This window comes from Nerophis ophidion, linkage group LG09, assembly GCF_033978795.1.
Source record: "Nerophis ophidion isolate RoL-2023_Sa linkage group LG09, RoL_Noph_v1.0, whole genome shotgun sequence".
NCBI lineage: Eukaryota > Metazoa > Chordata > Actinopteri > Syngnathiformes > Syngnathidae > Nerophis > Nerophis ophidion.
In genome coordinates, this window is record NC_084619.1 from 61,563,073 (window position 1) to 61,578,555 (window position 15,483).

At 44.1% G+C, this 15,483-nt stretch overlaps 2 protein-coding genes across 8 annotated transcripts in view; one reads left to right on the forward strand and one right to left on the reverse strand.

Annotated features, from left to right (window-relative positions):
• nfkb2 (nuclear factor of kappa light polypeptide gene enhancer in B-cells 2 (p49/p100)) overlaps positions 1 to 14,849 on the forward strand; it is a 17,689-nt gene extending 2,840 nt beyond the window's left edge. For 2 of the 3 annotated variants that reach the window (XM_061911443.1, XM_061911446.1), the window contains exons 5-22: positions 118 to 216; positions 277 to 428; positions 498 to 607; positions 2,300 to 2,458; positions 2,529 to 2,633; positions 2,703 to 2,788; positions 3,705 to 3,843; positions 3,927 to 4,055; positions 4,115 to 4,478; positions 5,849 to 5,963; positions 6,023 to 6,230; positions 6,293 to 6,462; positions 6,526 to 6,628; positions 9,813 to 9,949; positions 10,013 to 10,082; positions 10,146 to 10,315; positions 10,386 to 10,500; positions 14,651 to 14,849. In XM_061911443.1, coding sequence (XP_061767427.1) covers positions 118 to 216; positions 277 to 428; positions 498 to 607; positions 2,300 to 2,458; positions 2,529 to 2,633; positions 2,703 to 2,788; positions 3,705 to 3,843; positions 3,927 to 4,055; positions 4,115 to 4,478; positions 5,849 to 5,963; positions 6,023 to 6,230; positions 6,293 to 6,462; positions 6,526 to 6,628; positions 9,813 to 9,949; positions 10,013 to 10,082; positions 10,146 to 10,315; positions 10,386 to 10,500; positions 14,651 to 14,721 — 2,502 coding nt within the window. In that variant the 3' untranslated portion in view covers positions 14,722 to 14,849. The remainder of the gene's footprint in view (positions 1 to 117; positions 217 to 276; positions 429 to 497; positions 608 to 2,299; positions 2,459 to 2,528; positions 2,634 to 2,702; positions 2,789 to 3,704; positions 3,844 to 3,926; positions 4,056 to 4,114; positions 4,479 to 5,848; positions 5,964 to 6,022; positions 6,231 to 6,292; positions 6,463 to 6,525; positions 6,629 to 9,812; positions 9,950 to 10,012; positions 10,083 to 10,145; positions 10,316 to 10,385; positions 10,501 to 14,650) is intronic. The other variant, XM_061911444.1, reaches the window with a different exon arrangement.
• psda (pleckstrin and Sec7 domain containing a) overlaps positions 14,782 to 15,483 on the reverse strand; it is a 38,060-nt gene continuing 37,358 nt past the window's right edge. For all 5 annotated transcript variants that reach the window (XM_061911440.1, XM_061911439.1, XM_061911438.1 and 2 more), the window contains one exon: positions 14,782 to 15,446. In XM_061911440.1, coding sequence (XP_061767424.1) covers positions 15,225 to 15,446 — 222 coding nt within the window. In that variant the 3' untranslated portion in view covers positions 14,782 to 15,224. The remainder of the gene's footprint in view (positions 15,447 to 15,483) is intronic.

Genomic DNA, 15,483 nt, shown 5'->3' on the forward strand with positions numbered 1-15,483 from the left:
AGACGTCATGTGACACCCGTCAAACGACTGATGTTGGCGTTAAGCCAGGAAAGAGGAAGTAGAGGTCATGTGACCTGCTGGCCGACACGAACTTGACGTCTTCTTCGTCTTCCACAGCGAGGCTTTCGCTTTCGTTACGAGTGCGAGGGGCCGTCCCACGGCGGGCTGCCGGGAGCATCCAGCGAGAAGAACAGACGGACGTACCCCACCGTCAAGGTGAGACCCGCCCCCATTTATTCTTTCACTTTCTGTTTCCTTCACATGTGCGTGTGTCAGATCAACAACTATGTGGGCCACGCCCGCATGGAGGTCCAGCTGGTCACGCACACCGACCCGCCCCGCGTGCACGCCCACAGTCTGGTGGGGCGCCACTGCAACAAGAACGGCACCTGCACGCTCGACATCGGCCCCAACGACCTGACCGCCTCGTTAGTGCCGCCGTCCACTTCCTGTCGTCACATCGTCACGACGGCAAGTGATGATGTCACTTCCTGTAGTTTCAGCAACTTGGGAATCCTCCATGTGACCAAGAAAGGCGTGGTGGAGGTTCTCACGCGGAGGTTGCGAGATGAGTGGAGGCGAGAGAGAGGACATGGCCACCTAACAGGTGACAAACACACGCACTAAGTGCACTGCTGTAAATACACGGCAGTAAGTACACTGCAATAATTACATTGCAATAAGGTCACTACACTAGGGACACTGTAAAAAGTGAACTGCAGTAATTACACTGCAGTAAGAATACTGCAGCAAGTACACTTCACAAAGTACACTGCAACAAGTACACTGCAGTAAGTAAACTGCGGTAAGTATAGTACACTAAGTGCACTGCAGTAAGTACACTGCACTACATGCACTGCAATAAGTACACTGCACTAAGTGCACTAATCTAACAGATTGCAAAAAACTGAAGTGAGTACACTGCAGTAAGTACACAACACTAAGTGCACAGCAGTAAGTACACTACACTATGTACACTGTGCTAAGTATATTACACTAAGTGCACTGTAGTAAGTACCCTGCAATAAGTACACTGCACTACATGCACTGCAATAAGTACACTGCACTTAGTGCACTGCAGTAAGTACACTGCAATAAATGCACTAAACTAACACATTGCAAAAAATAAACTGAAGTACACTGCAGTAATTGCACTACACTAAGTGCACTGCAGTAAGTACACTACACTAAGTGCATTGCAGTAAGTACACTGCAACAAGTAAACTGAAGTAAGTTTACAGAAGTAAGTACACTACACTAAGTTCACTGCAGTAAGTACCCTGCAATAAGCACACTACACTACATGCCCTGCAATAAGTGTGCTGTAGTAAGTACACTGCAATAAGTACACTACATCGAGTACACTAAAACAAGTGCACTACACTAGGTATGTTACAATAAGTACATTACAGTAAGTACACTGTATGACCAGTCACATAACTCGAACACACAACCTCATGTTACACCATCAATACAATATTCATTTTCTTTTGTTTGCTACTTTCAATCGCTTCTCATACGCCATTTTTTAAATTACTCAAAAGACTAAGTACAGATTAATGTACACACTTGTGTACTAAAAAAACTGAGTGTGAGTAGACACTTGTGTACTCAAAAGTGTAAGTACACACTTATGTTCTCAAACGAGTAAGTACACCTACTCAAAAGTAAGTACACAAGTGTGTACTCAATAGTAAGTACACAAGTGTGTACTCAAAAGAGTAAGTACACTACCGTGTACTAAAAAGCGAAAGTGTAAGTACACACTTGTGTACTCAAAAATGTAAGAGCGCACTTGTGTACTGAAAAGTTTAAGTGCACACTTGTGTATTCAAAAGTGTAAGTACACACTTGTGTACTCAAAAGTTAGTACACCAGTGTGTACTCAAAGGAGTAAGAACACAAGTGCGTACTCAAAGGAGTAAGAACACAAGTGCGTACTCAAAAGAGTAAGTGCACACTTTTGTACTCAGAAGAGTAAGTGTAAGTACACAGGTGTGTACTCAAAAGAGTAAGTGCACACTGGTGTACTCAAAAGATTAAGTGCACACTTGTGTACTCAGAAGAGTAAGTGTAAGTACACACTTGTGTACTCAAAATAGTAAGTACCCACTTGTGTACTTACGCTTAAGTCTTTTAAGCATAAGTACACAAATGTGTACTCAAAAGAGTAAGTGTAAGTACACATTTGTGTACTCAAAAGTGTAAGTACACACTTGTGTACTTAGAAGAGTAAGTGTTAGTGCACCAATGGAGAGGTGGCGTGGCAACTGACTCCGCCCCCTGGCGTCTCCCTCAGAGTTGGAGGAGAGCGCGGTGCTGAAGGAGGCCAAGGAGCTGTCCAAGGTGATGGACCTCAACATCGTCAGGTTGAAGTTCACTGCCTTGCTCAAGGACAGCAACGGCGGATTCAGCCGTGCCTTGAAGCCCGTAGTGTCCAACGCCATCTACGACAGCAGTGAGTGAGCGCCGCCCTCGTCCGCCTTGACCCCGCCCACCCACGCCGCCTGTGCCGCTCTCCCTTCCAGAGTCGCCCAACGCCTCCAACCTGAAGATCTGTCGCCTGGATAAGACGTGCGGCTCCGTGCTGGGTGGGGACGAGATCTTCCTACTGTGCGACAAAGTCCAGAAAGGTGGGCCTCACCTGGCGTGCTCGTTAGCGTGCTCATTAGCATACTAATCAGCCTAGATGTGTGTCTCAGACGACATCGAGATCCGCTTCTACGAGGACGAGGAGGGCGGCTGGGAGGCCTTCGGCGAGTTCAGTCCCACGGACGTGCACAAACAGGCGAGTTCTAGCCGGGTGTTGCCGGGTCACATGACTGCCCGCACCATACTTGCCAACCTTGAGACCTCCGATTTCGGGATGTGGGGGTGGGTGGGGGACGGGTGGAGCGGAGGCGTGGTTGGGGCGGGCCGTGGTTAAGAGGGGAGGAGTATATTTACATCTACAATTCACGAACTTGAGTATTTCATATATATATGAATATATATATTTATATATATTTATATATGTATGAAATACTTGACTTTCAGTGAATTCTAGCTATATATATTTATTATATTGCATATATAAATACAATTGATAGTTGAATTTCAGACGGCACCTATCAAATACACAGTAATAAAAAAACAGTTCTACTAACTGTACTGTGCTTGCTGGTTACTAAAAAAAATGACAACAACACTCACCTTTCACTATTTGAGTAACCTTTGTTCTGCCATTTGCGTACTGGCGAGAGTCACTTGCCGTCAGGTGGGCAACACCACATAAATCGTTGGCCAATCAAAAAGCAACCCCATAACGCTATAGTCAACATTGACCAGGAGATTGCGACAGACAACATAGATCACTCTATTACAGACGGCGTTGCCATGGCTGTAACTTCCTCGTTGTTCTGCTTCGTCTCCTTGTGTGTGCAGTTTTTTATTAAAATCCGTAGATGTTGTAACGTGATTGGGCAGGCAAGCTGTTTATATAGTGGGAAAGTGGACGTGGAAACAGGCTGTCCCCACTCAGGTCCGTGTGGAGCTGGAGGGGGCGTGTCCTCCAGCTCCGCTGAATTTCGGGAGATTTTGGGGAGAAAATTTCTTCCGGGAGGTTTTCAGGAGAGGCGCTGAATTTCGGGAGTCTCCCGGAAAATCCGGGAGGGTTGGCAAGTATGGCCCGCACTCACACGCTCCCTCCCCCTCTCACTCCTCAGTACGCCATCGTGTTCAAGACGCCGCCGTATCATTGCACGGAGATCGAGCGCTCGGTGACCGTCTTCCTGCAGCTGAAGAGGAAGAAGGCGGGCGACAGCAGCAACCCTCGTCACTTCACCTACATCCCGCATGTGCAGGGTCAGAGGCTCCGCCCACAAAAAAAATTGAGAGGCTCCGCCCCCTCGCCTTGCTGTTCTCATCTTATTTTTCGTCTTGCTTAGACAAAGAGGAAGTGTTGAGGAAGAAGCAGAAGCCCCTCCCCCACTATGAACCCTGGCCATGGGGCGGGGCGAGAGGAGGGGGAGGCGGAGCCGGTGGATTTGGAGGCGGAGGGAGCGGTGGCGGCGAAGGTGAGACGCCGCGCACGTTGGCGCCGTTGTGACCTTCTTCATCGCTTTGTGGCTCGCAGGCTTCCACTTCCATCAACACATGAACGGCGCGGCAGGGGACGGCGGAAGGGGCGGGAATCACTTCTCAGGAAGCTTTCGCGGTTTTGGAGGAGGGGCCCAGATGTCAGGCTCCGCCCCCGAGCGGTCCCAGAGGCAGCTGTCCCACCTGGGTACCGACACGCTCGCTATGTCGCGTCGGCGTGCTGGACTGCTGACGAGCGTCGCCTGCTTTCTCTCCGCAGTCGCCGCCCTCCACGCGCGGGCGTCCCGCAGCGCCCACCAGACCGCCGCCGCCCTCCTGCGGTACTGCGCCAGCGGGGACGCGCGGCTTCTCCTGGAGGTCCACAGGAACCTGTGTGCTGTCCGGGACGCCAATGGCGACACGTGAGTCCTGCGCATGAGACCCCGCCCCCTGACACATACACATATATATACACACACACACACACACACACACACACACACACACACACACACACACACACACACACACACACACACACACAATTGTACACCACGGACACACACACACATTATACGCCAGATATACAGACAATTATGCGCCACTGACACACACACACCACGGACACACACACACATTCTATGCCAGATACACACACAAATGTACACCACAGACACACACACACATTATACGCCAGATATACAGACAATTATGCGCCACTGACACACACACATTATACGCCAGATACCCACACAATTATACACCACAGACACACACACATTATATGCCAGATATATACACAACAGACACACACACACATTATACGCCAGATATACAGACAATTATGTGCCACTGACACACACACCCACACATTATACGCCAGATATACACACAATTCTACACCACAGACACACACACCCAAACATTATACGCCAGATACACACACACACATTATACGCCAGATACACACACAATTATACACCACAGACACAACCACACATTATACGCCAGATACACACACACACACATTATACACCAGATACACACACAAATATACACCACAGACACACACACACATTATACGCCAGATACACACACAATTATACACCACAGACATACAAACACATTATACACCAGATACACACACAATTATACACCACAGACACACACACACATTATACGCCAGATACACACACACACACATTATACGCCAGATACACACACAATTATACACCACAGACACACACACACACACACATTAAACGCCAGATACACACACAATTATACACCACACACACACATTATACGCCAGATATACACACAATTATACACCACAGACACACACACACACATTATACGCCAGATATACACACAATTATACCCCAAAGACACACCCACACATTATACGCCACACACACACACACACACACACACACACACACACACACACACACACACATTATACGTCAGATACACACATAATTATACAACACAGACACACACACACACACATTACACGCCATATACACACACAATTATACACCACACACACACACATACATTACACGCCAGATATACACACAATTATACCCAACAGACACACCCACACGTTATACGCCAGATACACACACACAATTATACACCACACACACACACACGCACACACACACATTATACGCCAGATACACACACACATTATACCACAGACACACACACACACACACACACCCACACATTATACGCCAGATCCCACGCCTCCATTCAAATGCCCCGCCTCTTTTTCATCCCACAGTCCTTTGCACCTGGCCGTCATCCATCAGCAGACGGGCGTCGTCCAGCAGCTGACCGACACGTTGCTTAGCAACCAGCAGGCGCACGTCCTCAACGCCGCCAACCACCTGCAGCAGGTGACTAACTAACTAGCTCGCCAAAGCAGATCACGTGACTAACGCCTGGCGCCGCGCAGACGCCACTGCACCTGGCGGCCATCACCAGGCAGACGAAGGCGGCGGAGGCGCTGCTGAAGGCGGGGGCCGACCCCAGCCTGCTGGACAAAGATGGCCGCAGCGCTCTGCACCTGGCGGCGCTGGCCGGCGACAGTGCCACGCTCCGCCCCCTGCTGGCTCACCTCGGGGAAGGCCACGCCCACCTGTTGACCTTGCCAGATTATCACGGTGAGTGGGCGGAGCGACGCGCTTGAGGTCGCGGCGAATCTGACCGGCGTTTTGTCTCTCAGGTCTCCAGCCGCTACACTTGGCCGTGCGCAGGGACGGCGAGCGCTGTCTCCGCCTGCTGGTGGAGGGCGGAGCCAAAATCAACGCGCCCGAACGGAAGGGCGGGCACACGGCGCTGCACCTGGCCGTGAGGGACAACCTCTTCAAGACGGCCTGCGTCCTCATCACAGATGTACGACTCGCCGTCACGTCGCTGCCGGGATACCGGTGATGTCATCATTGTGTGTCTTCACAGCTGCGGGCCGACGTCAACGCACGCACCTTTGGAGGAAACACACCTTTACACCTGGCGGCTGCTGTACACTCGCACACACTCTGCTCCATGCTGCTCGCTGCTGGTACACACACACACACACACACACACACACACACACACACACACACACACACACACACACGCAGACATTGTGCGACACAAACACACACGCCGTGCAACACACACAGCGCAACAATTGAGACACACCGTATACAACACTCACACACACAAATGCTAATCACACATTATACGGCAGACACACGCACACACACACACATTATGCGGCAAAGACATACACACACATTGTCCAACAAACACACACACATTTGTACACCACAGAGACACACACACGTTGTGCGACATACACACGTTATGTGCCACAGACACACACACACACACACACACTACACGCCACAGAGACACACACACGTTGTGCGCCACACACACACACACACAATTATACGCCACGTACACACACACATTACTATACACCCGACACACACACACATTATGCGCCACAGACATACACACACATTATCCAACAGACACACACACATTATACGCCATACACACACACACACACACACAATTATATGCCACAGAGACACACGCACTATGTGCGACAGATACAGACACACATTATACACCCGACAGACACAATTATACGCCACGTACTCACACACATTTTGCGCCACAGACATACACACACATATCCAACACACACACACACACACAATTATATGCCACAGAGTCCCACACACATTGTGCGACAGATAGACACACATTATACACCCGACACACACACAATTATACGCCACATACACACACACACAATTATACGCCTCAGACACAGACATTGTGCAACACTTACACACATTATATGCTAGATACACCCACAAATTATACGTCACAGACACACAACCACACATACACACATTGTGTGACAAACACACACACTTTATACGCCACAAACACACACACATTGTGTGACATACACCCATTATTCGACACAGACACACACACACATACATTATACACCAGACACACACACACATTGTGTGACAAACACACACATTATACGCCAGACACACAAATTGTGTGACACACACACATTGTGCGACACACTACACCACAGACACACACACATTGTGCAACATACACAAACAAAACACACATTATGCGACACACATATTATACGCGACAGACACACACACACACACATTGTGCGACAGTCACACACGCAAACATCGTGCGACAGAGACACGTTGTGCGACACAGACACACGCCGTGCAACACACACATTGTGCGACACGCACAGTATATGCCACACACACACACATTATACGCCAGACACACAATAATACGCCACAGAGAGACACACATGTTCTGCGACAGACACACACACACATACATTGTGTGACTACAAACACACATTATACACTAGACACACACATTTATACACCACAGACACAGACACAAACATTATACGCCAGACACACACGCATTGTGGGACACACCCACACAATTATACGCCACAGACACACCCACATCATGCAACACACACACACACATTGTGCGACAGACACACCAATTGTGCGACAGACACACACACAATATACGCCAGACACACCCATTGTGCTACACACACACACATTATACGCCACAGAGACACACGTATTATGCGACACATAATGCGACATATACACACATTTGCCACAAACACACAAACATTGGGTGACATAAACACTCATTATCTGACAGACACACACACACATTATACACCACAGACACACACACATTGTGCGACACACACACACACACACATTGTGCGGAAGACACACACATTATACGACACAGACACACCTTGTGCAAGAGACACAAACAAAACACATCGTGCGACAGACAGATTGTACGCCACACACATACACACACTCATTGTGCAACAGATTGTACGCCACACACACATTGTGCGACAGACAGATTGTACGCCACACACACACACACACACACTGTGTGACAGAAACACACACATTAAACCCCAGACACACCCATAGTGCGACAGACACACTCACATTGTATGCCAGACACACCCATTGTGCCACACACACACACACACATTATAAGCCACAGACACACACACAAACACATTATACGCCAGATACACACACAATTATACGCCACAGACACACCCACATTATCCAACACACACACACACACACACACATTGTGTGATAGACACACCCATCGTGCAACAGACACACACACACACATTAAATGCCAGACACACCCATTGTGCGACAGACACACACACATTATACGCCAGACACACCCATTGTGCTACACACGCACACATTATATGCCACAGACACACACACATAATATGCCAAATACACACACAATTATACGCCACATACACACACCCACAGTATGCGACACACACACATTAAACGCCAGACACACCCATTGTGCTACACACACATTATATGCCAGACACGCACGCATTGTGCGACACATAATGCAACATACACACATTATATGCCACAAACACACCCACATTATGTGACATACACACTCATTATCTGACACAGACACACATTATACACCACACACACACACATTATACGCCACAAACACACACTATATGCCAGATACACACACAATTATACGCCACAGATACACACCCACATTATGCGACACACACACAAACGCTAGACACACTCATCGTGCGACAGACACACACACACAATATACGCCAGACACACCCATTGTGCTACACACACACATTGTGTGATATACACACTCATTATCTGACACAGACACACATTATACACCATAGACACACACACATATTGTGCGACAGACACACACATTATACGCCACAGACACACCTTGTGCAAGAGACACAAACAAAACACACATCCTGCGACAGACAGATTGTACGCCACACACGCACATTGTGCGACAGACAGATTGTACGCCACACACACACACATTGTGACAGACAGATTGTACGCCACACACACACACACATTGTGCAACAGACAGATTGTACGCCACACACACACATTGTGCAACAGACAGATTGTACGCCACACACACACACACACACATTGTGCGACAGACAGATTGTACGCCACACACACACACACACACATTGTGCGACAGACAGATTGTACGCCACACACACACACACACACATACACATTTTATGCCACACACACGTTGTGCGAGAGACACATACGTGAGAGGTGCGTGTGTGCATCCAGGCGCAGACAAAGAGTCGGAGAACGACGAGCCGCTGGTCTTCAGCTCGTCCTCGGATGAAGAAGAAGAGGAGGCGCTGAGGAGTCGTAAGAGACAGGTGGGCGGCCACACGCCGCTGGACCTGGCCAAGTGTCACAAGGTAGGAAGCAGGCAGAGGTCAAAGGTCAGAGGTCAAGCGGTCACCTGACTTTGCGCTCGTCAGGTGAGGAAGCTGCTGACTTCCACGGAAGCTCGGCCACTCGGCAAGAAGCTCAAAGGCGACGCCGCTCAAGGTTGGTTCCGCACCTGCGACACCTGGTCCGCTTCCTGTTACCTGAGTGTCTGTGGCGTGTTAGGGGCGGATCCTAGCGGTCTGGACCAGCAGACGGTGAGCCGCCTGCTGGACGTGCTGAGCGGCGCAGACGTTCCATGGAGGCAGCTGGCTGAGAAGCTGGGGATGATGACGCTGACTCACCTGTACCAGGACAGCCCCAACCCCTGCCAACACCTGCTGCAACACTACCAGGTCAAGCCCCGCCCCCTCACGGACTGCAAATCGGGCCTTTAATGACGTCGTGGTCGTTGTTTGTGTGCAGCTTGGGGGAGGTCCTCTGGAGGGTTTGTGCCAAGCTCTTCAGTCCCTCGGCCTGACGGAAGGAGCGCGACTGCTCACGCACGCAGCCGACTGTCCGAGCCACAAACACGACACAGGTGACACTAACGGGGGGAGGGGCATGCGAGTGTATGTGCTCGTTAACCTGTTAGTCGTGCTAGCAAACATGCCAATAAACATGCCACTAATTCCTAGTAAACGTGGCAATACACATTTAAATAATGCTAGTAAACGTGGTAATAAGCATGATAATAATGCTAATAGACATGGTAATGAACATGATAATGCTAGTAAACGTGGTAATAAGTATGATAATAATGCTAGTAAACGTGGTAATAAACATGATAATGCTAGTAGACATGGTAATAAACACGATAATGCTAGTAAACCTCTTAAGTATGATAATGCTAGTAAACGTGGTAATAAGCATGATAATAATGCTAGTAAACATGCTAATAAACATGGTAAAATGCTAGTGAACATGGTAATAAACATGATAATGCTAGTAATCATGATAATGAACATGTTAATAATGCTAGTAAACATGGTAATAAACATGATAATAATGATAGTAAACATGGTAAAAAGAAACACTACGAATTCTTTGTAAACGTGATAACAACCATATTAATAATGCTAGTAAACATGGTACTAAAGATACTACTAATTCTTAGTAAACCTGATAATAACCATAATAATGCTAGTAAACATGGTAATAAATATGATAATAATGCTGGTAAACATGGTAATAAAGACACTCCTAATTCCTAGTAAACCTTATAATAAACATAATAATGCTAGTAAACATGGTAATAAGATAATAATGCTAGTAAACATGGTAAAAAAACACTACTAATTCTTAGTAAACGTGATAACCATATTAATAATGCTAGTAAACATGGTAGCAAATATGATAATAATGCGAGTAAACATGGTAATAAAGACACTACTAATTCCTAGTAAACCTGATAATAAACATGTTAATAATGCTAGTAAACATGGTAATAAAGACACTACTAATTCCTAGTAAACCTGATAATAAACATAATAATGCTAGTAAACATGGTAATAAATATGATAATAATGCTAGTAAACATGATTCTAAACACTACTAATTCCTAGTAATCGTGATGATAAACATGTTAATAATGCTAGTAAACATGGACGTAAACATGGTAATAAAGACACTACTAATTCCTAGTAAACGTGATAATAGACATAATAATAATGCTAATAAACATGGTAATAATGCTAGTAAACATGGTAATAGTCACTACTAATTCCTAGTAAACCTGATAACATAATAATGCTCGTAAACATGGTAGCAAATATGATAATAATGCGAGTAAACATGGTAATAAAGACACTACTAATTCCTAGTAAACCTGATAATAAACATGTTAATAATGCTAGTAAACATGGTAATAAAGACACTACTAATTCCTAGTAAACCTGATAATAAACATAATAATGCTAGTAAACATGGTAATAAATATGATAATAATGCTAGTAAACATGATTCTAAACACTACTAATTCCTAGTAATCGTGATAATAAACATGTTAATAATGCTAGTAAACATGGACGTAAACATGGTAATAAAGACACTACTAATTCCTAGTAAACGTGATAATAGACATAATAATAATGCTAATAAACATGGTAATAATGCTAGTAAACATGGTAATAGTCACTACTAATTCCTAGTAAACCTGATAACATAATAATGCTCGTAAACATGGTAATAAATATGATAATAATGCTAGTAAACATGGTTCTAAACACACTAATAATTCCTAGTAATCGTGATGATAAACATGTTAATAATGCTAGTAAACATGGAAGTAAACATAATAATGCTAGTAAACATGGTAATAAAGACACTACTAATTCCTAGTAAACCTGATAATAAACATGTTAATAATGCTAGTAAAAATGGTAATAAAGACACTACTAATTCCTAGTAAACCTGATAATAAACATAATAATGCTAGTAAACATGGTAATAAATATGATAATAATGCTAGTAAACATGGTAATAAATATGATAATAATGGTAGTAAACATGGTTCTAAACACTACTAATTCCTAGTAATCGTGATAATAAACATGTTAATAATGCTAGTAAACATGGATGTAAACATGGTAATAAAGACACTACTAATTCCTAGTAAACGTGATAATAGACATATTAATAATGCTAATAAACATGGTAATAAAGTCCCTACTAATTCCTAGTAAACCTGATAACATAATAATGCTCGTAAACATGGTAATAAATGATAATAATGCTAGTAAACATGGTTCTAAACACACTAATTCCTGGTAATCGTGATAATAAACATGTTAATTATACTAGTAAACATGGAAGTAAACATAATAATGCTAGTAAACATGGTAATAAAGACACTACTAATTCCTAGTAAACGTGATAATAAACATAATAATGCTAGTAAACATGGTAATAATGCTAGTAAACATGGTAATAATGCTAGTAAACATGGGAATAAACACTACTAATGGGAGTGAACATGGTAATAAACACACTACTAATGGGAGTGAACATGGTAATAAACACGCTACTAATGCCGCTAAAGATGGTAATAAGTATGTTAATTCTAGTGAACATGTTAGTAATCCATAATACTATGATTATTAACAAGTTTATTGCCATGTTTACTCGTATTAACATGTTCATTACCACATTTTTTTTAAACATATTACCATGTTTACCTGCATCATTAACATGTTTATAACCATGTTTACTAGTATTAACATGTTCATTACCTAGTTTAAAACAAATTTATTACCATGTTTACTAGGATTATTAACAAGTTTGTTTCAATGTTTAAATGAATTATTTAATACGATGTTTACTAAAATTATTAACATTTTTATTACCATGTTTACTAAACGTGTTCATTACCAAGTCTTTTAAACATATTTGTTACTGTTTACTTGCATCATTAACATGTTTATTACCATGTTTACTAGAATTAACATTCTTGTTCCCATGTTTATTATCATGTTAACATTTTTTATTACCATGTTAACTATACGTGTTTATTACCATGTTTACCAGCATTTATAAAAAGTTTATTAATTGGTTTACTAGGATTTTTAACATGTTTATTACCATGTTTGCTGGCACTATTATCATGTTTACTAGTATTAGTGGCATATTTATTACCATGTTTATTAGATTATTAACATGTTTACTACCGTGTCCACGAGCATTAACATGTTTACCAGAATTCTTAACATGTTTATTACATGGTCACTGGCATTATTAACATGTTTATTACTATGTTTGCTAGGATTATTAATATGTTTACTACCATGGTCATTAGCATTATTAACATGTTTATTACCATGTTTGCTAGGATTATGAACATGTTTATTACCATGGTCACTAGCATTATTAACATGTTTATTACCATGTTTACTAGCATTATTAACGTGTATTACATTTACTAGCATTATTAACATGTTTATTAACATGTTTTCTAGGATTAACATGTATATTTCGCTTGCATTATTAACATGTTTACTAGAATTATTAACATATTTATTACCACGTTTACTAGCATTATTAACAAGTTTATTACCATGTTTGCTAGGATTAACATGTATATTACCATGGTCACTATCATTATTAACATGTTTATAACCATGTTTACTAGGATTATTAACATATTTATTACCACGTTTACTAGCATTATTAACATCTTTATTACCATGTTTACTAGGATTTTTAACATGTTTATTACCATGTTTACTAGCATTAACATGTTTATTACCATGTTTACTAGCATTATTAACACGTTTATTACCATGTTTACTAGTATTAACATTTTTATTGCCATGTTTACTTGCATTATTAACATGTTTATTAATATTCATAATAAACATACTACTAAAGCTAGTAAAGCAAGGTAATAAACACAATCGTAGTAAACATGGTAATAAACATGATAATACTGCAAGTAAACATGGTAATACATATAATACTGCTAGTAAACATGGCAATACTGCTGGTAAACATGGTAATAAACATGGTAATACTGCTGGTAAACATGGTAATAAACATGGTAATACTGCTGGTAAACATGGTAATAAACATGATAATACTGCTGGTAAACATGGTAATAAACATGGTAATACTGCTACCAAACATGCTAAAAAGCTAGCCCCGCTAATAAAAATGTTAGCGTCGAGCGTCACGTGCTGTTTTTTTCGACCATTCAGAGTCAACGGTGGACAGCGGCTTCAGCAGTCAGCCAATGGAAGACGAGCAGCCGCCTGTGGCCAATCAGTGAGCGGAAGGAAAGAGGTCAGAGGTCACAGGAAGGCGGACACAAAGAACAAAGTGCCTGACATGAAGAGAAATTATGAAAATGCTCCTATTTTATTAATATTATTATTATATTTGTCTTGTTGAACTCAACATTTGTGTGGGGTTTCTTTTTCCGTTAAAGTGACATTCTTGGCTTATTGTCCTGAATAAAATGTGCTAAGGTGCAGTTCACTTCCTGTCCTGCAAGGGGACAAGAGGCCGTGTGTGCGTGTCACGTGACCAATGGACGCACCTCAGGATGACGGCGAAGCGGCGCGGTCGCATTGTTTATTTTGCCGGCCTCGACGGCCTCCCGCCGTCGCCATGACAACAGTCCCCACGTGGCGCCGGCCATCTTAAGCGGTTGTCATGGCGACCTGCTCGCCGAGTGTCGCTAGGAGAAGCAGAGCGGCGTCCTGTCACGAATGGCTAGAAAGAGATGAGACTTTTATTGTGAAGGGCCCAGCGGCGCTTCCCTGCACGGGCTTACGCCTTCGCCTTCGCGCTTCCTTCTTTGTCTCTGCTCGGTGCGTGTGGTGTGGCGCTGTCGTCGCCCGCTTCCTGCGGCAGCGTGGGGCTGGAGCGCACCCTCTGCAGGCTGTTGCGGCCGTCCTCCAGGAGCCGCGCCTCGAAAGCCGACAGGTCGCCGTCGGCGCCAGCAGACATCTTGGCCCTCAGCAGCATGGCGTACGTACCGTAACGGGTTTTCTGTCGGGGTAGAGACAACGGCGTGAGGTGTCCGACA